This window comes from Salmo salar, chromosome ssa22 (genome assembly GCF_905237065.1).
Source record: "Salmo salar chromosome ssa22, Ssal_v3.1, whole genome shotgun sequence".
Classification (NCBI taxonomy): Eukaryota; Metazoa; Chordata; class Actinopteri; order Salmoniformes; family Salmonidae; genus Salmo; species Salmo salar.
The window spans coordinates 23480471-23505268 of NC_059463.1; the positions used below are offsets into that span (position 1 = coordinate 23480471).

The 24798-nt window shown below is 42.1% G+C and overlaps 1 protein-coding gene across 2 annotated transcripts in view; it reads right to left on the reverse strand.

The window, feature by feature from the left end:
- The window catches only part of igsf21a (immunoglobin superfamily, member 21a), a 265550-nt gene that overhangs the window by 74323 nt on the left and 166429 nt on the right, over positions 1-24798 (reverse strand). For both annotated transcript variants that reach the window (XM_014166637.2, XM_014166636.2), the window contains exon 4: positions 5519-5637. In XM_014166637.2, the coding sequence (XP_014022112.1) occupies positions 5519-5637 (119 nt within the window). The remainder of the gene's footprint in view (positions 1-5518; positions 5638-24798) is intronic.

Consider the following 24798-nt stretch of genomic DNA (forward strand, 5'->3'; position numbering starts at 1 on the left):
AGGAACGTTAGTACATGATTAGTTAAATGGGTTGAGAGGTGTATGTATTATGTAGGGAAAGAGGGTGGATCAGAGAGACAGTAATGGATAAATACATCAAGGACACTGTGTGCTGCTGACCATAGGCACATTAATGCATAGTGTGGTGGCATACACTTCCTAATGCGTGTGATGAATCTGGCATAAACTGAGTCTTTCTCAGGAGCGGATGATGATTAGCCCATTGTGTTCGAGTCCTTCCTTACATCAGGCATGGGATAGAGGTCCTCTCTCATCTCTTAAAAAGCCCAGGGCACAGGGGGAATAGCTGCCCCATAGCCATCCATCAAAACCCCACTGCCCCCCTATCCCTAAACTCTGACCGCTAAAGCATGAAACATACCAAGAATCTCACTGCCGATAGACTGCCAATAGGTACTTATCACAGTAGGAGGCTGTTCCTTCTCTTGCTAGAACAAAAGCTGTACCTGCTGCTTGACAACCCGATAGCAACGAACCTACAGAGTATACTTATAAAATCGCAATGCTCGTCAGTGACTTTGAGCCAATCAGTGAGATCAAACCCCCACTTGAGAGAGCCAAAAATAAAAGGGAAAAAGAGGCCTTTTCTCCGTACATCCATGGATGAGCCAGTCACACTTCATATGCAATGTAGGCTATGGCAGGGTTTCCCAAACTCGGTCCTGGGGCCCCCCCTTGGTGCTGGTTTTTGGGCTGGCTGTGGCCATCTGGCTAGTATCGACAACGGCTTTCTACAGAATAGCAACATTATCGCAGATAGCTTCGAATCCAGACCATAAGAAATATGCACGGATATGCATTGCCAAACAATGCTACTGCCACCTTGTGGTTTGGAGTATTTAAACAAGGCTGCATGGCTGACGACTTCCATGGTCTTTGCTATGTGAACACAAAAGAGATCGATTGCTGACTGTTCAGAGGTGCTAAATACTGTCGACAAGCAAATGTTTGACAATTCTACCGGTGTGTCTGAGCTTTAACCCTTACTGCTGTGTCTGCAGGCGTTGCTGTGTTTGGGAATGACTGGAAGGTCATTAATCCAAGCAGTTTATAAACGAGTAGCTAAATATATACAGTGCTTAATTACAGTGCTTAATTAAAGAAGGTATCCCAGTTTTATAGGATGAGAGAGTAATTAGTCCTATACACCTTAGAGCTCATCTCACTGTTCATGGGTATATTCAGTTGAAGTGGGAAGTTTGCATGCACCTTAGCCAAATACAATTCCTGACATTTAATCCTAGTAAAATGTCCCTGTCTTAGGTTAGTTAGGATCACCACTTTATTTTAAGAATGTGAAATGTCAGAATAGTAGTAGAGAGAACGATTTATTTCCGCTTTTATTTCTACACATTCCCAGTGGATCACAGGTTTACATACACTCAATTAGTATTTGGTAGCATTGCCTTTAAATTGTTTAACTTGGGTCAAACGTTTCGGGTAGCCTTCCACAAGCTTCCCACAATAAGTTGGGTGAATTTTGGCCCATTCCTCCTGACAGAGATGGTGTAACTAAGTCAGGTTTGTAGGCCTCCTTGCTCGCACACGCTTTTTCAGTTCTGCCAACACATTTTCCATAGGATTGAGGTCAGGGCTTTGTGATGGCCACTCCAATACCTTGACTTTGTTGCCCTTAAGCCATTTTGCCACAACTTTGGAAGTATGCTTGGGGTCATTGTCCATTCGCAAGACCCATTTGCAACCAAGCTTTAACTTCGTGACTGATGTCTTGAGATGTTGCTTCAATATATCCATATAATTTTCCTACCTCATGATGCCATCTATTTTGTGAAGTGCACCAGTCCCTCCTGCAGCAAAGCACCCCCACAACATGATGCTGCCACCCCCGTTATTCACGGTTGGGATGGTGTTCATCGGCTTGCAAGCATCCCCCTTTTTCCTCCAAACATAACGATGGTCATTATGGTCAAACAGTTCTATTTTTGTTTCATCAGACCAGAGGACATTTCTCCAAAAAGTACAATCTTTGTCCCCGTGTGCAGTTGCAAACCGTAGTCTGGCTTTTTTATTGGGGTTTTGGAGCAGTGGCTTCTTCCATGCTGAGCGGCCTTTCAGGTTATGTCGATATAGGACGCGTTTGACTGTGAATATAGATACTTTTGTACCTGTTTCCTCCAGCATCTTCACAAGGTCCTTTGCTGTTGTTCTGGGATTGATTTGCACTTTTCGCACCAAAGTACGTTCATCTCTAGGAGACAGAATGCGTCTCCTTCCTGAGCGGTATGACAACTTCGTGGTCCCATGGTGTTTATACTTGCGTACTATTGTTTGTGCAGATGAACGTGGTACCTTCAGGTGTTTGGAAAGCTTCTAAAGCCATGACATCATTTTCTGGAATTTTCCAAGCTGTTTAAAAGCACAGTCAACTTAGTGCATGTAAACCTATGTCCAACTGGAATTGTGATACAGTGAATTATAAGTGAAATAATATGTCTGTAAACAATTGTTGGAAAAATTACAAAGTAGATGTCCTAACCGACTTGCCAAAACTATAGTTTGTTTACAGAATTTTATGGAGTGGTTGAAAAACTAGTTTTAGTGATTCCAACCTAAGTGTATGTAAACTCCTGACTTCAACTGTAAATAACAGCCCAGCTGCCTCATTAAGGGTATCCTCTAAATTCCATATTTGTGCCCTGCAAAGGTTACAACAAGGGATTACTTGACATGCCATTTAAACGCAGCACGTGTCGCCCGAGATGCTCTTCATCAAGAAGGTGAATCTACGCCTGACATTCAGTCAGCTGATGTGTTTTATAGCCGACACTTGAAACACTGGAGGTCAATAGATCAACAGACAGTTGTCTTATTATGGCTCTCAAGGTTCCTCTGAGGTGCTGGACAACCACATGTACATACTGGATAAACAATAGCGGCATTGCCGTGCCGAGCCAAGGTCAGTCTGATCTCTAAGATATAAATTACTACTCCTAATATATTGAAATGTCACAGAGGTAATAACAAATAATGACTATTTCTACCATTGGGAAAAGAGCTATTGATTTTTTTCATTTAGCAATGTCTGGAATTATGACCTTTGCATGTGATTTACAGGAGATTGATATGTCGCTGGAATTCTAGTAAAATGAAATTCCTTAATCTTTTGTGGTTAGTAGCAGTCAGTAACTGCACCTCAGGTGCTGTGAAAACATCAAACCAACCCAATCACTGTATCTGAAACTTCCCTTTCATTTCACACGTCTACTAAATGACTTTTCTATACCTCATGATTCATTAGTTATTCAAATATGGACAAAATAAATGAATTGAAAATGACTGGAGGTCACACAGTTTAAGATCTACAGTACCCAAGGGTTCTCTGATTTCCATTTCAAAACACACCTCTTGGATTTAATTGATGTCATAATTTGCTCAAGAGAGCTAAAAAAGAACTAGTAGTTGTTTTAAGATCACTTGTATTGGTATTAAAATGTTCCCTGTCTGGCTACATTTCCACTGGAACTATGGGCTCAGTAGAGAGATGTGTGAAACACATGCACATCAAATCTTTACGCCCAATACTGTATGTGACAGAGCACAAGCCAACCAGTAAAGAGGACAAAGAAGAAGCAGCTGTAGCAATGAATATGATGCATTGTCACCCTACAATAAGTTTGGCGAGATCAAAGCATATAGAAGTAACTGCATGGCCATGTTAAACTACAGATGAACTGGTGAATAGGAGATTATGTTAATTTTCTGATATTTCATCATGGTTGGACATGCCCTGTCAAATGTATATGTTTTTTCAACATTGCTTTAACCATAAGATGACTCAAATGTTTTCTCCAGCACTCTCTAACCCATTAACTATTTTACTCCAATGGAGAAAAGAGACATCAGAAGAACAAGTTTTTTGTTATCTTTAGTAAACCTTTGAGATATAGTTTCAGTGGATAACTGTCAATAACCATTGGTTATAATAGCATTGCCTTAATAATCCTCTAGTATTGCCTTAATAATCCTCAAGGCAAAAGTCTCCCATGCCTTGAGGCATCACCAAACCATTGTGAATTTAAACAGTTGAGGATAAAAGTAAAGAACATAAACTTTCCTTGAGTGAAGGAGTGTGGCAGAAGTTCCTCGAGGCAGAAGTACCAAGAGTTCGAGGTTTGGCCTTCTGAAACTGAGTGATTGAATTTCTTGGCAGGGGATTCATTAAAATTATAATTCTTATTTATGAAGCCCTTTAAAAAAACTGCTTCCTATTAATTTACTTTTTTCTCTCATTTTCTTTCTTTCTCCCTTTTCCTTTTTTTCTCACTTCCCAGTGAACTTGGCACACTAATAGGTTATGAATAATTCTGTTTCAGCTTAGACGGCAATTAGCCACAATGCCAGAGGCCATTCTTCTTCTCCTCCACCAGGGGAGATTTAACACCCAGCTGAGAGAGAGTGCCCACATTTTCCCCTGGCTATATCATTCTTATATCTTGACCACCACCACTTAATGATTAAGGGGTTAACTTGGGTGAATCCTCTCCCACTGATAAAGCTCTGTTCGCTTAGGTCTGTGAAGAGTTCATCCGGTTTGGTATTTCTTGTATATTGTATGGTTTATGTTATTATGGGAAAGTGAAGGTCAGTGGAGGAGCTCTGAGAACCAAAACTAGTCTTTGGGTACACCTGCAGCCTAATGTCAAGAGCCATTGGCAGGCAATACGGTGAAGGAACAAAATGAGCAAATGGACTAATTATGTCCTTGTGTTTCTCTCTCTCATGTTTTGGGAGAAATATTACTGTTGGTAATTAGCGATAGGCTGTACATAGAAAGCCTTACTGCTGGACTTCAAACACCAGAGAGAAGTGAGCCAGCTGTCATTAGAGAAAGTTGCACCAACAATTACGACAAAGAGGGAGCGAGAGAAGCAGCTCCTCAGGTCACTGGCAGAAACATGGGAACAAAGAATCAAGTAATTCTCCAAAATAGGGTAGGTTTGCAATTATACAGATAGAGACTGGTTCAAATCCCTGTCGAGTAGTGGTCTCAGAGGCAGCATTAGACGGCATTAGAGAGGGGAATGGTTCAGGTTGTTTTTTTGTATTTTTTGTTGTTGTTGCTCCAGTCACGTTTGCCATGTGGAACTTGGGATTGAATAAGGGAGAGTGAAATTGTGTTACAGCATGATATAGTACAATCTCCAAAAAACACTGCCTCTGTCTACTCTTGAACCTCTTAGATATTCCTCTAGCAGTCCCACTATCATCATGGATGTCTCTTACCTTCACTCACAAGGAGTGCCAAGGTAGATTTCTTGTCATTTGTTTCTGCTTTAAGGTATTTTCCCTTTACATTTATCTTATATGATGTGTGATTTGTTAAATTTCTAGCTATCTAAAGTCAATCCCGTTAGAAAGACAGCAGAACACCCAAGAGATAGAACTGATTAATGTTGCAGGATGTCAGAGTAGAGCAGAGCTAGCGATTTTTGCATATTCACAGTCACAGGCTGACTACAGAGTAAAAATGACTCACACATAACGGTGAGAAAGACGTTTCCTGATGCCAAGACCACCTTTTCTCTCGTTGCTCGGTCGTAGATGCCCACGTGGCATTCATACGGTCCATTGTCCGAGATCCGTACCTCCGGGAGCCTGCAGAGATGAGGCAAACATTTGAATAAAAATGAAATACATAGACATTTTTTCATAATATATAATTTTTACAGGAAATAGTTTGGACATTTTCAGATAATTCAATCCACTTGCAAATTGCATGACACTGTCCTTTATTGTGTTCCTGCTTTACCTCCAAATGTCCCTATTGAATGATGTCGAAAGGAGGTGAACAGCAGACATACTCAGAATTCTCAATTTGTTTGAATTCAGGAATAAATAATTTTACCAAAACCTCATTCTTTTTCAGGAGCAAAGCCTCCATGTTTGTGTGGAGAAACAAATGAAACCAAACAATTATTCAGCCAGCCAGCAGATACGATACGACCATTTTTGAAAGGCCCGGGAGCTCAATCTGTATTCTGTGCCCAACTAATGTGTCAACAGCGATAATCAAAGTGAGACACTACCAGTAGCATTAAGGCCCTGTGATTTATTTCCACAAAACGGGAACAATTGTCCTTCCTGTCCAGCTGTTTCAGGTGGAGACCTCTGTTGGAACAACGGCAGGGCACTCAGAGCACCGGAACTCTAATGAGTTCAGCAGTGGGGAGTGTGTGTGTGTAGTGTGTAAGAGTGTGGGGGGTAAGAGGTGATGATTTTGTTGGTGAACAGTCAACCCTGTGTGGGGCAATCATGCAGCCTTCCCACCCCCAGCCCATATAGAGAACATGTCCACAGTCACTTTGAAGAGGCCCCATTGGGTCACGGCTGCAGATGCTGACTGATAGATCCTCAGTGGCAGTCACATTAACATTGTATTTTATTAAGTGTTTTGCCAGATTAAGATTTTACTATTTGATAATTACAGTTGACAGTATATGATTGATGTTATGATTGTAAATTGGTGTACAATTCAGTCTATGATTGCAAGAAACCAATAAAACCTACTACTACTACATGACAGGGCTGTGTTAATGCTGCCTTCAACAAAGGCCTCCAGCTTTAAAATACTTCACCAAGATGATAGTCACGTGATGATTGATCGACAGTAGGCTGATTTGTATTGAAAGGGGGCAACAGGGGACTCCACTGTGCATCTCATAAACATTGCTCTGATTCAGCCGCTCATTTTCTTAATCATGTCAGATCACATGCTATGAATCTTGACCAGATGTGCATTGCACTGGAATTTTTTTCACAAATGAATAATAACAAAGTTTTCCTTTAGGAGTAGCATGTAATTTCACCCCACTAATTCTAGTTTGAGGGCACTTTGTCAAACTGTGATTATTATGATGTGATGAGCTCTGGCACCGGTGATACCTGTGCTGTCATTACCCTCGCATTTGGCTCCACGAGCTGTGCCCACCAACTGCCATGTGACTCCAGTCCAGCACATCTCTTCTCTTTGTCTCTCTCTCTTTGTCTCGCTCTCTCTCTTGCTCTCTCTCTCTCTCTTGCTCTCGCTGTCTCTCTCTCTTGCTCACTCTCTCTTGCTTTCTCTTGCTCTCTCTTGCCCTCTCTCACTCTCTGTCTCTCTCTCTTGCGCTCTCTGTCTTTCTCTGACTTGCTCTCGCTCTCTCTTGCTCTCTCAATTCAATTTCAATTCAAGGGGCTTTATTGGCATGGGAAACATACAGTGCCTTCGGAAAGTATTCAGACCCTTCGACTTTTTCCACATTTTGTTACGTTACAGCCTTATTATAAAATTGATCAATTACATTTTTTTCCCTCAGCAATCTACACACAATCCCCCATAATGAAAGAGCAAAAATAGTTTGTTTGAAATGTTTACAAATGTATAAAATGAAAAAATCCCAGAAACACCTTATTTACATTACAGTATTCAGACCCTTTGCTATGAGACTCGAAGTTGAGCTCAGCTGCATCCAGTTTCCATTGATTATCCTGGAGACATTTCTACAACTTGGTTGGAGTCCACCTGTGGTAAATTCAATTGACTGGACATGATGTGGAAAGGCAAACACCTGTCTGTGTAAGGTTCCACAGTTGACAGTGCATGTCAGAGCAAAAACCAAGCCATGAAGTCGAAGGAATTGTTCGTAGAGCTCCGAGATAGGATTGTGTTGAGGCACTGATCTGAGGAAGGTACGAAAAAATGTCTGTAGCATTGAAGGTTCCCAAGAACACGAGTGGCCTCCATCATTCTTAAATGGAAGAAGTTTGGAACCACCAAGACTCTTACTAGAGCTTGCCGCCCAGCCAAACTGAGCAATCGGGGACAAGGGCCTTGGTCAGAGAGGTGACCAAGAACCCGATGGTCTCTCTGACAGAGCTCCAGAGTTTATCTGTGGAGATGGGAGAAACTTCCAGAAGTACAACCACCTCTGCAGCACTCCACCGATCAGGCCGTTATGGTAGAGTGGCCAGATGGAAGCCACTCCTCAGTAAAAGGCACATGACAGCCTGCTTGGAGTTTGCCAAAAGGGACCTAAAGACTCCCAGACCACGAGAAACAAGATTATTTGTTCTGATGAAACCAAGATCACGTCTGGAGGAAACCTGGCAGCATCCCTACGGTGAAGCATGGTGGTGACAGCATCATGCTGTGTGGATGTTTTTTAGCAGCAGGGACTAAGAGATTAGTCAGGATCGAGGGAAAGATGAACGGAGCAAAGTACAGAGATATCCTTGATGAAAACCTGCTCCAGAGCGCTCAGGACATCAGACTGGGGCGAAGGTTCACCTTCCAACAGGACAACGACCCTAAGCACACAGCCAAGATAACACAGGTGTGGCTTCAGGACAAGTCTCTGAATGTCCTTGAGTGGCCCAGCCAGAGCCCTGAACCTGATCGAACATCTCTGGCGAGATCTGAAAAAAGCTGAGCAGCAATGCTCCCCATCCAAACTGACAATTCTTGAGAGGATCTGCAGAGAAGAATGGGAGAAACTCCCCAAATACAGGTGTGCCAAGCTTGTAGCTTCATACCCAAGAATGCTCGATGCTGTAATCACTGCCAAAGGTGCTTCAACAACATACTAAGTAAAGGGTCTGAATTCTTATGTAAATGTGATATTTCAGTTTTTATTTTGAATACATTTGCAAAAATTTCTAAATTTTTTCAGAATAATGCTGCATCGTAACAACATTTTCGGGGGGAAAGCGTCAAGAGGTCTGCATACTTTCTGAAGGCACTGTATGTGTACATTGTCAAAGCAAGTGAAATGGGTAAACAAAAGTGAAATAAACAATAAAAAGTGAACAGTAAATATTACACTCACACAAGTTCAACTGTCATTATGTCTATGTACAGTTGTCTATACAGATGTCATGACTCTCTCTCCCTGGTGAGGATCAAAGGTGCCAGATCCCCCCCCTCTCTCCAACAGGAGAGGAGAGCGGGGTGAGTTGGGCCGGTTGTATGATTCTTAATAATAATTTTGGAAGACTGAAATCCCCTTTGTTACAGAAATACTCTTGCCGCCAAAAAAGGTAAACTAAAGAACATTATCCCTGACATCCAAGTGTTTGGAATGGTTAGTGGGAATCTAAAGAATAATAATGTCATATTGTTTATTATTTTGTGATGTCATTAAGGATGGTATAACGAAATAACTGCAACTCTGAAAGTGTACATTCTATTTATCAAGTTTACATCTAAGTGTTGTATAGAATATATGATTAAGTATGAGAGCACTTTTGTGAAGATAGCAATGCGATTTTATTCTTCAAAACTTTTGCTCAGTCAGTAACCACGCCCAAGTGAGCACGGACATTGTGTCGGCGTGATGGAACACCCCCTTTTTACACGAGGATAAAAGCCTTGGTAACAAAATGTACATTAGACCAAGCAGACGGACGGTGAGAGCCGGACATTATGAATGGCTGAAACTACCAGACCAGAAAGAGTGGATCAGTGGTTACACGTTGAAATTGTTAGAATCTCTGAAACTTGCAACACTAGAGAATAAGATAAAGACTAGACCAGAACATTTGACAGTCTGCAGCTGTGCATGTAAAGGGACCTAGAACTTTGACTAAGGCACGAGGTTGGAAGCAAGATACCTCATCTCAGACTATCACTGGTGCATCTGAAGTATCTGTCAAACAAACACTTCATTATTAAAGAAGCTCAACAAATAAGAAGGACATTGTGACCTCTGGTGGACAACCAGAGTCTTACATTGAGCCACTCCCCAGAGACGAATCGATTGGTTTCAACAGAGAGACGACGGAGCAAGACATCTACATGTAAATATATACATCGCATTTCTTATCCGAATGAACTGTGGTTCATGTGCAAAGTATTACTATGCCTTTGAGCTTAGGTTCCAAATGTATCCAAGTGTTGTCTCTCTTTGTCTCTCCCTCTCTATACCTCCCTCTCCATACATGTAACAAGCAATCATATCTTGTCAGTCCACTAGGGACTTTTATCTCATGTAAGTGTGTATGTGTGTTCTGTGTTATTATTTAGTTAGTTTTGCATTTATATTTGTATTTATTATGGATCCCCATAAGCTGCTGCCAAGGCAGCAACTACTCTTCCTGGGGTCCGGCAAAATTAAGGCAGTTATACAATTTTAAAAACATCACAATGCATGAATTACAGAATTCACAACACACTAAATGTGTGCCCTCAGGCCCATACTCCACTACCACATATCTACAATGCAAAATCCATGTGTACGTGTGTGTATAGCGTGTATGCATGTGTCTGTGCCTATGTTTGTGTTACTTCACAGTTCCCGCTGTTCCATAAGGTGTATTTTACCTGCTTTTTAAATCTGATTATACTGCTTGCATCAGTAACCTGACGTGGAATAGAGTTCCATGTAGTTATGGCTCTATGTAGTACTGTGCGCCTCCCATAGTCTGTTCTGGACTTGGGGACCGTGAAGAGACCTCTGCTGGCATGTCTTGTGGGGTATGCATGGGTGTCTGAGCTGTGTGCTAGTATTTTAAACAGACAGCTAGGTACCTTCAGCTTGTCAACACCTCGTACAAAAACAAGTAATGTGGAAGTCAATCTCTCTTCCACTTTGAGCCATGAGAGATTGACATGCATGTCAATAATATTAGCTCTCCGTGTACCTTAAGGGCCAGCCGTGCTGCCCTGTTCTGAGCCAACTGCAATTTCCCCTCTTTGTGGCACACGACTGAACAGTAGTCCAGGTGCGACAAAACCAGGGCCTGTAGGACCTGCCTTGTTGATAGTGTTGTTAAGAAGGTAGAGCAGTGATTTATTATGGACAGACTTCTCCCCATCTTAGCTACTTTTGTATCAATATGTTTTGACCATGACAGTTTACAATCCAGGGTTACTCCAAGTAGTTTAGTCACCTCAACTTGCTCAATTTCCACATTATTCATTAGGAGATGTAGATGAGGTTTAGGGTTTCGTGAATGATTTGTCTCAAATACAATGCTTTTAGTTTTGGGAATATTTAGGACTAAGTAATTCCTTGCTACTCATTCCGAAACTAACTGCAGCTCTTTGTTAAGTGTTGCAGTCATTTCAGTTGCTGTAGTAGCTGACCTATATAGTGTTGAGTCATCTGCATACATAGGCACACTGGCCTTTCTCAAAGCCAGTGGCATGTCGTTAGTAATGATTGAAAAAAGCAAGGGACCTAAACAACTACCCTGGAGAATTCCTGCTTCTACATGGATTATGTTTGAGAGGCTTCCATTAAAGAACACCCTCTGTGTTCTGTTAGACAAGTAACTCTTTAGCCACATTATAGAAAGGGGTGTAAAGCCATAACACACACATTTTCCAGCAGCAGACTATGATCGATAATGTCAAAAGCTGCATTGAAGTCTAACAAGACAGCCCCCACAATCATTTTATCATCAATTTCTCTCAGCCAATCATCAGTCATTTGTGTAAGTGCTGTGCTTGTTCAGTGTCCTTCTCTATACGCGTGGTGAAAGTCTGTCGTCAATTTGTTTACAGTGAAATAGCACTGTATCTGGTCAAACACAATTTTTACCCAGAAGTTTACTAAGGGTTGGTAACAGGCTGATTGGTCTGCTATTTAAGCCAGTAAGGGGGGCTTTACTATTCTTGGGTAGCGGAATGACTTCAGCTTCCCTCAAGGCCTGAGGGCACACACTATCTAGTAGGCTTAAATTGAAGATGTGGCAAACAGGAGTGGCAATATTGTCCGCTATTATCCTCAGTAATTTTCCATCCAGATTGTCAGACCCCGGTGTCTTGTCATTGTTGATAGACAACAATATTTTTTTCACGTCTTCCACACTGACTTTATGGAATTCAAAAGAACAATTATTGTCTTTCATAATTTGGTCAGATATACTTGGATGTGTAGTGAAGTGGAGGCTCCACAGAGGAGGAAGGGGAGGACCATCCTCCTCTGTGAAATTTCATAAAAATAAAAATAGTGAAACAATAAAAAGTTATCCTTTTTCAAATAATTCAAATAATCACCAAATAATTGATTAAATAACTTTTTTGTAATGAAGGTCTACAGTAATTTCAACAGCACTCTCTGGGGTAGCACCATGGTGCAGCCGGAGAACAGCTAGCTTCCGTCCTCCTCTGGCTACATTGACTTCAATACAAAACATAGGAGGCTCATAGGCCACACCCCCTTCCATAGACATGCTGTCACGTCCTGACCAGTAATAGGGGTTATTTGTATTGTAGTTTGGTCAGGACGTGTCAGGGGGTATTTGTTTTATGTGGTTCGGGGTGGTGGTTTGTTTAGAAGGGTGTTTGATTTATTATTCCCGGGTGTTGGGTTATGTTCTATGTTTTTTGTATTTCTATGTTCTCTCCAGTTTAGTATTTCTATGTCTAGGTAATTGGGTGTTGGACTCTCAATTGGAGGCAGGTGTTTTTAGTTGCCTCTGATTGAGGGTCCTATATATAGGTATGTGTTTGTATTAGTGTTTTGTGGGAGATTGTTTCTCTGTATAGCTTCAAGCCTTACAGGACTGTTATTCGTCGTTGTTTCTTTTTGTGTACGTGTTTATTTCTGGTTCACCTTCTTTGCCAACTAAATAAAAAAGAAGATGAGTGCACATTTCCCCGCTGCGTCTTGGTCCGCTTTATCCGACGACAACCGTTACACATGCATGGCAATTATGACCACTTCCAGAGGACGTCCTCCAACCAATCAAATCTTTTGCAGTATGAACTGACATGTTGTCCCTCCAATCATAGAATTAGAATCAGAGAAGGAACCTATTGAGTTGTATTGGCATTATGCTACAGAGCATTCTATGCATTTCTATGTGTTGAGAAACTTGGTGACATTGTTGGATAGAGATAAAATATTAAAGAGTGAGTTTGACGCAGCAAAATATTTTGCGTGCGCTCAAGTAGGCTTTCCACTTTCCTCCGGTATTTATTTAGCAAAGATGATAACACATCACTCCGGACAGAAGCAAGCAAAAACTACTGATCTAAATGTTGCAGCAGCCTAGGCAACACCTAAACATTAGAAATCTGACATGATGTATGGGATGAAAACAAAACTATTTTTCAGTCTGATCAACTGTAGGCTACTTTTAAGAGCAGCTGCATACAGCCTTGTACCCTGTCCATTTGGTCAGGGTAAACTAATTGGTTATGAACGTTATGAATTTATAGTCCATTTGTGTGTCAGGAGAAAATGTGAATGTGATCAAATTTATATACGTTTTTAACCCATAATGATAAACTGGAATGAATTAGTCAACATAATAGTGATGACGGATGTGAGTAAATCTTTTGCCTACAGTTGCATAGGCATGCATGATGCAAACATGGATGAAGCAAGCTCAGCCCTGTGAGTTATATTGTGTATCAGTTGTTGTCTATGTGTCTGGGTAGAGGAAATCCCCCTCCTAGTCTAAATATAATTTTATATGAACAAATATAAGGTAGCTGCAGTTTGACAGAATTTTCATCCCCCCCCAGGGCCAGGAGTTTTTTTCAGGAATTAAAAAAAATCATGTGACCTGATTAGGTAAAACTGGTCCCATCATAGCCCATATAAAACCTTTTTTACAACTGATGAATCACTGTCATACCTTATAGGGTCCAGAGTTTTCCTAGTTAGGTTAACATTTAACGAAAAACTCCAGGCCCCAGGTGGTAAAAATTGCCCCACCGCTCTGTGACCTATGGTGGCACCAGTCTGCTTGCAGTTGTCAGTTATCGTCAGGTATGTGGATAATCAGGGCTTTATTCAGGAACGTTTCTTGGGATACTTTGATGTGTCAAGTGGGCGAGACGCGCAGTCTGTGTTTGACTTTATGAATGTTGAGATGTCTGAGTTTAAGTTCATAGAGAAACTCGTTGTCCAAACCTACGATGGCGCAGCTGTAATGGAATGTATCTGCTATTTACAGTGAGCACCATAATTCATTGGACAGTGACCATTTTTTTGTTATTTTGATTCTGTACTCTAGCACTTTGAGTTTAAAAGGATACAATGAGGGTGAAGTGCAGACTGTCAGCTTTAATTTGAGGGTATTTTCATACATATCGGATGAACCGTTTAGAAATTATAGAAGCTTTTGTACATAGTCCCCCCCTATTTTCGGGCATCAAAAAACATTGGACAGTTTAACAATGTAGAATAAAGTAATAATTGTTAATACTTTGGCTGCATATCCTTTGCATGCAATGACTGCTTGAAGTCTGCGATGCATTGACATCACCAGATGTTGTGTATCTTCCCTGGTGATGCTCTGCCAGTCCTGTACTGCAGCCATCTTCAGTTCCTGCTTGTTCCGGGGACTTATTACCTTCAGTCTCCTCTTCAGCATGTAAAATGCATGTTCAATTGGATTCAGATCGGGTGATTGACTCGGGCCAGTCAAGGATTTTCCTCTTTTTGGCCATGAAAAACTCCTTCGTTGCTCTAGCAGTATGTTTAGGGTCATTGTCTTGTTGCATGATGAAGTGCCGTCCAATGAGTTTGGAGGCATTTGGTTTAATCTGAGCAGATAAAATATTTCTGTAGACTTCAGAATTCATTGTTCTACTTCTGTCTGCAGTCACATCAACAATGAAGACAAGTGAGCCTGTTCCACTGGCAGCCATACAGGCCCAAGCCATAACACCCCCTCCACCATCTTTCACGGATGAGGTGATATGCTTTGGATCATGGGCATGTCTTTTTTTTCTCTACACTTTCCTCTTTCCATCACTCTGGTACATGTTAATCTTTGTCTCATCTGTCCACAATACTTTTTTTCCAGAACTCTTGGGGCTATTTAGGTGCTTTTTAGCAAACGATAATCTCGCCTTTCTGTTCTTCAGGCTTATCAGTGGTTTGCATCTTGTAGTGTATCCTCTGTAGTCCTGCTGGTGTAGTCTTCTACGTATTGTAGACTTTGACACATCTACATCTGCATCCAGGAGAGTGTTTTTGATCTGTTGGGCTGTTGTCAGGGGCGTTTTCTTCACCATAGAGAGTATTCTCCGGTCATCCACTACAGTGGTCTTCCTCAGTCTACCGGGTCTTTTGACATAATTGAGTTCACCGGTTTTTTTTTCTTGTTAATGATGAACCAAACTGTTGACTTGGGCATGCCCAGGATTTTTGCAATGTTCCTGATTGATTGATTTTCATTTCTGAGCCTTATGACGGCCAGCCACATTTGCATCGACACTGCTGTCTTCCTCATGTTGTCACACCCCAACAACAACCTCCAAAGGCAATAGCAAAGTCTAGAATCAATACTATTCATCAACAGCTCTCCTGCATTCACTAACGACACAAATGAATACACCTGCCTAACGACACATCTGTGAAGCCAATTCAACAAATACTTGTAGTACCTTAAAATGGGGGGACCATGTACAAAAGGTGCTGTCATTTCTAAACGGTTCATCCGATATGTATGAAAATACCCTCAAATTAAAGCTGACAGTCTGCACTTCACCCTCATTGTCATTGTATCCTTTCAAACTCAAAGTGCTAGAGTACAGAACCAAAATAACATAACAATGGTCACTGTCCAATGAATTATGGTGCTCACTGTATATTTACAGCTAAGTCCCCTCCTGTTCCCTGATTAACCTGTTAGGTCTAGGGGGCAGTATTGACACGGCCGGATAAAAAACCTACCCGATTTAATCTGGTTACTACTCCTGCCCAGTAACTAGAATATGCATATAATTATTGGCTTTGGATAGAAAACACCCTAAAGTTTCTAAAACTGTTTGAATGGTGTCTGTGAGTATAACAAAACTCAAATGGCAGGCCAAAACCTGAGAAGATTCCATGCAGGAAGTGGCCTGTCTGACAAGATATGTTTCATCTAGGCTGTTTTTATTGAAGATTTAGGATCTTTGCTCTAAGGTGACACTTCCTACAGCTCCCATAGGCTCTCAGAGCCCGGGAAAAAGCTGAACGATATCGAGGCAAGCTCTGGCTGAAACACTTTATTGCGAGCTGTTCTGTTATACTCACAGACACCATTCAAACATTTTTAGAAACGTTAGGGTGTTTTCTATCCAAAGCCAATAATTATATGCATATTCTAGTTACTGGGCAGGAGTAGTAACCAGTTTAAATCGGGTATGTTTTTTATCCGGCTGTGTCAATACTGCCCCCTAGCCCTAACAGGTTAACGAAAGTCTTGTCTTTAAAATGGTGTAAAATAGTCATATGTTTGAAAAATTTAAGTTTTTGCATTTTTTAGGTTTTTGAATAACGCTCCACGGGATTACACTGGCTGTTACGTAGGTAGGACGATTTGGTGCCACCTATCCTAGAGAGGTTAAGAGGTGATTACTACTCCACTCCACTACCTTTGTCAACTTTCTCCTGACATGAACTGAAGCCACTTCTCATGTGCCTACTCATCCTCTGGCACATTGAATGTTTCCACTCCAAGCACTGTGAGTACCCCTATACATTTTCTCTCATTCCTGTATGTAGAGTCAATCACATACACAATCACATTATTACACATCAATAATTTTACTCTTTGCTTGGACCAACTCATTCTTAGCTCTTTAGGCTTACTGTGTAGTGTGTTGTGTTATTGTTTTTTGTCTTCCCAGTCAAATCCTGTCCTGCACTGGTCAAGTCTCCGAACAGCTCAACTCATGCCTCATACCCTCATTCAATCACTGCTGTGATCCCTTTTCCACACGGTGTAAGAATCCCTCTCCTTCCATTTCCCCATACTAATGTACTATAAATGTTTTCATTAAATATTTTAGGTTCAAATAATTCGTTTTTGATGATTTTTGTAACACACTTTGTCGTCTCCGTGCGTTACGCACCTATACGTGGGTCACCCATCCTCCTTAATTTTTCAAGTCACCAGCCTCCACTGGTGTAGTGTCAGCGTTTGTTGCTGGCATGTCATCCCAATGTTTGTTTATCTAGTCAATGAAAAAGTAATTCAAGTAGTTGCCAATATTCGTGGGTTTTGTGATAAATGAGCCATCTGATTCAATGAATGATGGAGCCAAGTTGGCTTTTTTCCCCAAAATGTCATTTAAGGTGCTCCAAATCTTTTTACTATCATTCTTTATCTTTCTTTCACGGTATAGTTTATTTGTATTTTTATTTAGCTTAGTCACATAATTTCTTAATTTGCAGTATGTTTGCCAATCAGCTGTGCTGCCAGACTTATTTGCCATACTGTCAGATGTTATTTTCTATGGTAGAGTAGGTCAGGGCGTGACAGGAGGTGTTTTTCTATGTTTTGTATTTCTATGTTCATGTTCTAGTTTGGTATTTCTATGTTGGTTTTGTTTGGGATCTCCAATTAGGGGCAGCTGGTCCTCGTTGTCTCTAATTGGAGATCATACTTAAGTAGGGTTTTGTCCACCTGGTGTTGTGGGATCTTGTTTTTGCACAGCTCTGTAAAGCCTGCAGAATGTGACGTTCGTGTTCCGTTATTTGTTGTTTTGCTTTAGTGTTCTGAGTTTAAATAAATATTTATCATGAGCACTCAACACGCTGCACCTTGGTCTCCTCATTACGATGTACATCACACATACCTTTTGCCTCATCCCTCTCAACCATACAATTTTTCAATTCCTCATCAACCCAAGGGGATTTAACAGTTTTTAGTCATTTTCTTAATGGGTTTGTGCTTATTAGTCTAGAGGCGTAAGAAACGCACACCTATTTCGGCGAGGTGCTGGTTAGCGGAGTAGAACACTTAAAAAATAAAGGAGAGCCGCACACTCTAGCAGCTCAGATGCAAAAATATTTATGTCCAACTTTGCGGGTATAATGACAAACCCTGTGGGATGACTCTACGTTATTTTGGTATCGAACATGTCACCCTGTCTTTTGACACTATATAAATGAGTCATCCCGTAGTGTTTGTCATTATACCCTGATGAAGATCGCTTGTCTGTCGAAACGTTGGACATAAATATTTTTGCGTCTGAGCTCCTAGAGTGTGCGGCTCTCCTTTATTATTTATGTGTGCTTATTAGTAACTGGAATAAGCAATTTCATAAATGTGTCAAGCGCAACATCTGGTTGCTCCTCATTACACAACACAGGCCAGCAAATATTCTTTACATCATCAACACATGCATCACTACAAAACTTATTGTATGACCTCTTGTACACTATATTAGGCTGAGCCTTTTGAACTTTGGATTTCCTAGATATGGCTATGATACTGTGATCACTACATCCTATGGATTTGGATACTGCTTTAAAGCAACTTTTTTGCAGCATTAGTAAAGAAGTGATCAATACATGTTGATGATTTCATTCCTGTGGTCTTTGTAAATACTCTGGTAGGTAGCTGGCACTGGTTACAGTTTGAAGTTTCTTCTTTAGTGGGCAGGTTGATGAGAGCCAATCAATATTTAAATCACCCAGAAAATACTTCTCCGTTGATATCACATACATTATCAAGCATTTCACACATATTATCCAGATACTGACTGTTAGCACTTGGTGGTCTATAGCAGCTTCCCACAAGAATGGGCTTTAGGTGAGGAAGATGAACCTGTAGCCATATTATTTCAACAGTATTTAGCATTAGATATTCTCAAAGCTTTACAGGAATGTGGTTATTTATATGGACCGCAACACCACCCCCGTTGGCATTTCTGTCTTTTCGGTAAATTAAATAACCATGTATTGCTATCACTGTATCATCAAAGGTATTATCTAAGTGAGTTTCAGAGATAGTCAGAATATGAGTTACATGCAAGTTATTGACTTCATGGACTTTGTTTCTCAGGCTGCATATGTTAATATGGGTTACTTTAAGCACTATTCTGGGTTGTTTAAGGGGTGCGCACTGGCGGTAGAGAAGTCAGGCGCAGGAGAGGAAAAAACAGATTTACAACGGCGCAGTTTAATAATAAAAACCACCGATAACAGAACAATAAATCAAATGGGTACAAAACCCGACACGCACCAGCATAACGTGCACAAGCACTTACAACAAACAATTCCGGACAAGGACATGGGGGGAACAGAGGGTTAAATACACAACATGTAATGATGGAATTGAAACCAGGTGTGTGGGAAGACAAGACAAAACAAATGGAAAATGAAAGGTGGATCAGCGATGGCTAGTAGACCGGTGACGTCGACCGCCGAACGTCGCCCGAACAAGGAGAGGGACCGACTTCGGAGGAAGTCGTGACAGTTAAATGCTTTACTGGGAAGCTTATCAGAAGTAGACTTGATAGTGCAGGGTGAGCTGCACAAAGTGGTCTTCCTACTAGGGCACACCGCCTCAGTGCTAATAGGCTCATGGTTACTGCATCCAATAGCTGTAGGATTAACAACGGTATTAAGTGCAATTAGGGGGACATAAATGAAGTCACTTACGTTGTGTCTGCCAACACCCCTAGGATAATGTACATTTAATGCAGCATTATGTTGACTCATTGTCACAATGGTAGGGATTAGCTGAGCTGGTCTTGGGTCACTGATAAGTCATTGTTTCAATGCAGCCTTGAAATGGGTGGACAGGAGTCCAGGAACCAAGATAATTTGGATGGACTCTGTCATTCCTGTTGAGAAGGAGGAGTCAAAGTTATCTATAAAAGTGACTGTGGAGAGCCGACACGGCGGTGACGCTTCCACCAGAGCGGCATCTGGCTACTGGGGCGAAACAAAAAGTAAGCGGGCGTGGATTCCCCAGTAGCTTGTGTAGGTTTGCTACTTGCTTGCTAAGAGTAGCCACTTCACCCCTGTAGTACTACGCAAGCAAGCAGTTGCTACATTGAAAGTCAGCGCGGTCCACATTGTCCCGGAACAAAACAAAGTAAACACAGCTCCTGCAGCGCTTGAAACATTCAATAGCGACCTCCATTTGAGACCGCTGAGTCAGCTAGGCTAGCTGGGCTTCCGTGTCTCGCCCCCTCTGCGGAATCTGGAGGGATTCCGAGACAGACAGCAGCGCTCACAGCAACTAAGCCCAACAGAGCCACAGAATTCCAAATAAAATAAATGCATATAAAAAACTGTTTTACAAAAACTATAAACCGAGGTCTCTCGTTTAGCTTTCAGCGTTCAACAGTGTTGTAAATGATTAAATCAATATGTGTATTACTGAATATTCAGATAGGCTGGGGTTCTTGCGGATCCAAGGATTATGCGACGTTCATAATGAGACTGATATGAGGTAATGATTAATAAGTGACTGTTATCGATTTATGATTTATATATATATCTTTGAGTTTAATTAGGGAGATGGTAACTCATTAAACAACTTCTTCTGTGGTGCCCCAAATTCCTAATGAGTTAATTGTTACATGATTCATTTAATTGAGTAACAATTAAACATAGTTAGTTGATTCATCACATTCATGATAGTCACGTCAACACAGTGTTGTAACGATGTGAAAATAGTTAAAGTAATGAATGCAAATAAATAAACATAAATATAGGTTGTATTTACCAATGGTGTTTGTTCTTCACTGGTTGCCCTTTTCTTGTGACAACAGGTCACAAATCTTTCTGCTGTGATTGCACACTGTGGCATTTCACCCAATAGATATGAGAGTTAATAATAATTGGATTTGTTTTTTAATTCTCTCTGGGTCTTTGTGGGTCAGCCTTGCAACAAAATGGCATAGACAAATAGGGCTGCCGTGCTACTAGCTCTTAGGATACTTTGCAGTATTTTGTTAAATTATGTGTTATTTCTTACATTATTAGCCCAGAAATGTTTTGCATCCAGGAAGAACTTTTGGATATCAGAGCAGCGGTAACTCATCAGCATTACCAGCATTATGACCAGGAATACAACTTTCCCAAATCAGTTCCTTTGTTCGTACCCCCCAGGGCAATTGAACTGATTCCTGAGGCTGATCAAAAACACGCCAGCGGAGGAGAGGTACTCGGAGTGGACTTCCGACTCAGGAGGTGCGCACACCACCCACTGCTTCTGAGTATATTACTCGCTAATGTTTAGTGTCTGGATAATAAAGTTGACGAGCTCAGCACGAGTATTTCCTTCCAGAGAGACATCAGGGATTATAACATACTCTGTTTCACTGAAACAAGGCTCTCTCGGGATATACTGTCTGAGTCCGTACAGCCCGCTTTGAGGATAACACAGTGCCACCGACGCGGCCCTCAACCAAGGACTGTGGTCTCTCCTTCTCCGTGGCCAATGTGAGTAAGACATTTAAACGTGTTAACCTTTGCAAGGCTGCCGGCCCAGACGACATCCCTAGCTGCGTCCTCAGAGCATGCACAGACCAGCTGGCTGGTGTGTTTACGGAACTATTCAATCTCTCCCTATCCCAGTCTGCTGTCCCCACATGCTTCAAGATGTCCACCATTGTTCCTGTACCCAAGAAAACAAAGGTAACTGAGATAAATGACTATCGCTCCGTAGCACTCACTTCTGTCATCATGAAGTGCTTTGAGAGACTGGTCAAGGAGCATATCACCTCTACCTTACCTGACACCCTAGACTGTAAGGACCGACGCTGGAGATGAGAAGCATGTATGGGGAGTCAACATTTGAATGAGTAACAGAACAGGAAAAGTGTCAGCACACGGGTATACAAAGACATACGAACATTAATGCAGAAGTAGGGAACAGAGCAGGGAACAAGACAGATTTGGGGAAGGTAATGACATAAATGATTGAGGCCAGGTGAGTCCAATAATCGCTGATGCGCTTGACGGGGGGAAGGCAGGTCTGCGTGATGCTGGGGAGCCTGGTGCCCTCGAGCGCCAGGGGAGAGAGGGGGAGCAGGCTTGACAGTACCCCCCCCCCCTCTAGGGGCGCCACCCGGCGTCCCACCTGGGCGAGCCTGACAGGCCGGCCGAGGCACGGGTGCTGGACAAGCCGGCTGGGCGTGAAACCCTGACGAACCGGCTGAGACTTAGGAGCCTGACAATCCGGCTGAGGCAAGAAGGCCTGTTGATCCCGCTGAGGCATGGGAGCCTGATGATCCGGCAGAGGCGTAGCAGCCTGACGAGCCGGCTGGGCGTAAAACCCTGATGATTCGGCTAAGGCCGGAAGTGGGAAGGGCACCTTTCCGAGCACAGCGGGGAAAGGAACCTCTCGAGCCTGCTAGGGCATGACAGCCCAACGAGCTGGCTTAGGCACCCCTGGTTCTATTAGTGTCGGGCCCCGGACCCGACGTCACCACCAACCGGAACGTCAGCACTCCCTGATGCTTCGTATGAAGAATTCTGTAAGGACCGACACTGGAGATGAGAAGCAGGTACGGGGAGTCAACATTTAATGAGGAACAGACAGGTAACAGGACAGGAACAGCGTCAGCACATGGGTATACAAAGACATACAAACATTAATGCAGAAAGCAGGGAACAGAGCAGGGAACCAGACAGATATAGGGAAGGTCATGACAGAGATGACTGAGTCCAGGTGAGTCCAATAATCGCTGATGCGCGTGATGGGGGCAAGGCAGGTGTACGTAATGATGATGGCAGTAGTGCGCAATGCTGGGGAGCCTGGCGCGAAGGGAAGAGTGGGAGCAGGCGTGACATAGACCCACTTCAATTTGTTTACCGCCCCAATAGATCCACAGATGATGTAATTGCCATCGCACTGCACACTGCCCTCTCCCATCTGGACAAGAGGAATACCTATGTAAGAATGCTGTTCATTGACTATAGCCCAGCATTCAACACCATAGTACCCTCAAAGCTCATCATTAAGCTCGAGGCCCTGGGTCTGAATGTCGCCCTGTGCAACTGAGTCCTGAAGAGCCACCCCCAGGTGATAAAGGTAGGAAACAACACCTCCACTTTGCTGATCCTCAACGCTGGGGCCCCACAAGGGTGTGTGCTCAGCCCCCTCCCTGTTCACCCATGACTGCATGGCCACGCACGCCTCCAACTCAATCATCAAGTTTGCAGACGACACAACAGTAGTAATCCTGACTTCCAACAATGACGAGACAGCCTACAGGGAGAAGGTGGGGGCCCTGGGAGTGCGGTGCCAGGAAAATAACCTCTCAACCAACATCAACAAAACATAGGAGCTGATTGTGGACTTCAGGAAACAGCAGAGGGAGCACCCCGCTATCCACATCGCTATCCACATGTTTGTGTACATGGATTTTAATAATGTTGTATGTTTTTCCCCCAACACCACATTCCACCAATTTGTATAGCAGACCCTCATGCCAAATTGAGTCAAACGTTTTTTGAAATCAGCAAAGCATGAGAAGACTTTGCCTTTTGTTTTTGTTTGTTTGTTTATCAATTAGGGTGTGCAAGGTGAATATGTTGTCTGTCATACCGTAATTTTGTAAAAAGCCAATTTGACATTTGCTCAGTACATTGTTTTTACTGAGGAAATTAGTGTGCTGTTAATGATAATGCAGAGGATTTTCCCAAGGCTGCTATTAGGGTCAAATTTGTCTCCACTTTCATGGATTGGGGTGATCAGTCCTTGGTTCCAAATGTTGGGGAATATGCCAGTGCTAAGGATGATGTTAAAGAGTTTAAGTATAGCCAATTGTAATTTGTGGTCTGTATAGTTTATCATTTCATTATTAAGGATACTATCAAAAGCACAGGCCTTTTTGGGTTGAAGAGTTTGTATTTTGTCCTGTAGTTCATTCAATGTAATTGGAGAATCCAGTTGGTTCTGGTAGTCTTTAATAGTTGATTCCAAGATTTGTATTTGATCATGTATATTTTTTGGCTGTTTGTTCTTTTAAAGGGACAAAAAGATTGGAGAAGTGGTTTACCCATACATCTCCATTTTGGATAGATAACTCTTCATGTTGTTTTTTGTTTAGTGTTTTCCCAGAAGTGGTTAGAGTCTATGGATTCTTCAATTACATTGAGCTGGTTTTTGATGTGCTGTTCCCTCTTTTTCTGTAGTGTATTTCTGTATTGTTTTAGTGATTCACCATAGTGAAGGCGTAGGCTCAGGTTTTCTGGCTCTCTATGTTTTTGGTTAGATAGGTTTCTCAATATCTTTCCTTGGATTTTGCATTCTTCATCAAACAATTTGTCATTGTTGTTCATTTTCTTCGGTTTTCATTTGGATTTTTTTTAATTTGATATGGAAGCTGAGAGGTCAAATACACTGTTTAGGTTTTCTACTGCCAAGTTTACACCTTCACTATTACAGTGGAACGTTTGGTCCAGGAAGTTGTCTAAATGGGATTGAATTTGTTGTTGCCTAATTGTTTTTGGCAGGTTTCCACACTACTTTCCTTCCATCTATAGCATTTCTTCATATTATTCAGTTCCTTTGTCTTTGATGCCTCATGATTGAGTGTTGCTGTGTTCAAGTAGACTGTGATTTTGCTGTGATCTGATAGGGGTGTTAGTGGGCTGACTGTGAATGCTCTGAGAGACTCTGGGTTAAGGTCAGTGATGAAGTAGTCTACAGGATTACTGCCAAGAGATGAGCTATAGGTGTACCAACCATAGGAGTGCCCTCGAAGCCTACCATTGGCATATCTGGACACTGGAATGTGATGAGACAACATCAACAGGAGAAAGAGCAGGAGAAGAACAGAGCACTAGAGGAGAGGATCAAAGTGCTGGAGGAGAGGGTGAGGTGGGATGGGATGGCGTGTGACAGAGAACAACCCATTAGAGAGCTGGCCACCCCCACAGAGAAGCCAGCAGAACAGCCCAACTCAGCCTCATACCAAAGTCTTGACACCACAGCAGAACAGTCCACCCAGGTTTGGCTGGGTTAGGCCGCCAAATAAAGGTTAAAAAAAGCCTAGTAAGTTAAGAACAAATTCTTATTTACAATGATGGCCTACCCCGGCCAAACCCGGGGTAGGCCATCCCTATGGGACTCTCAATC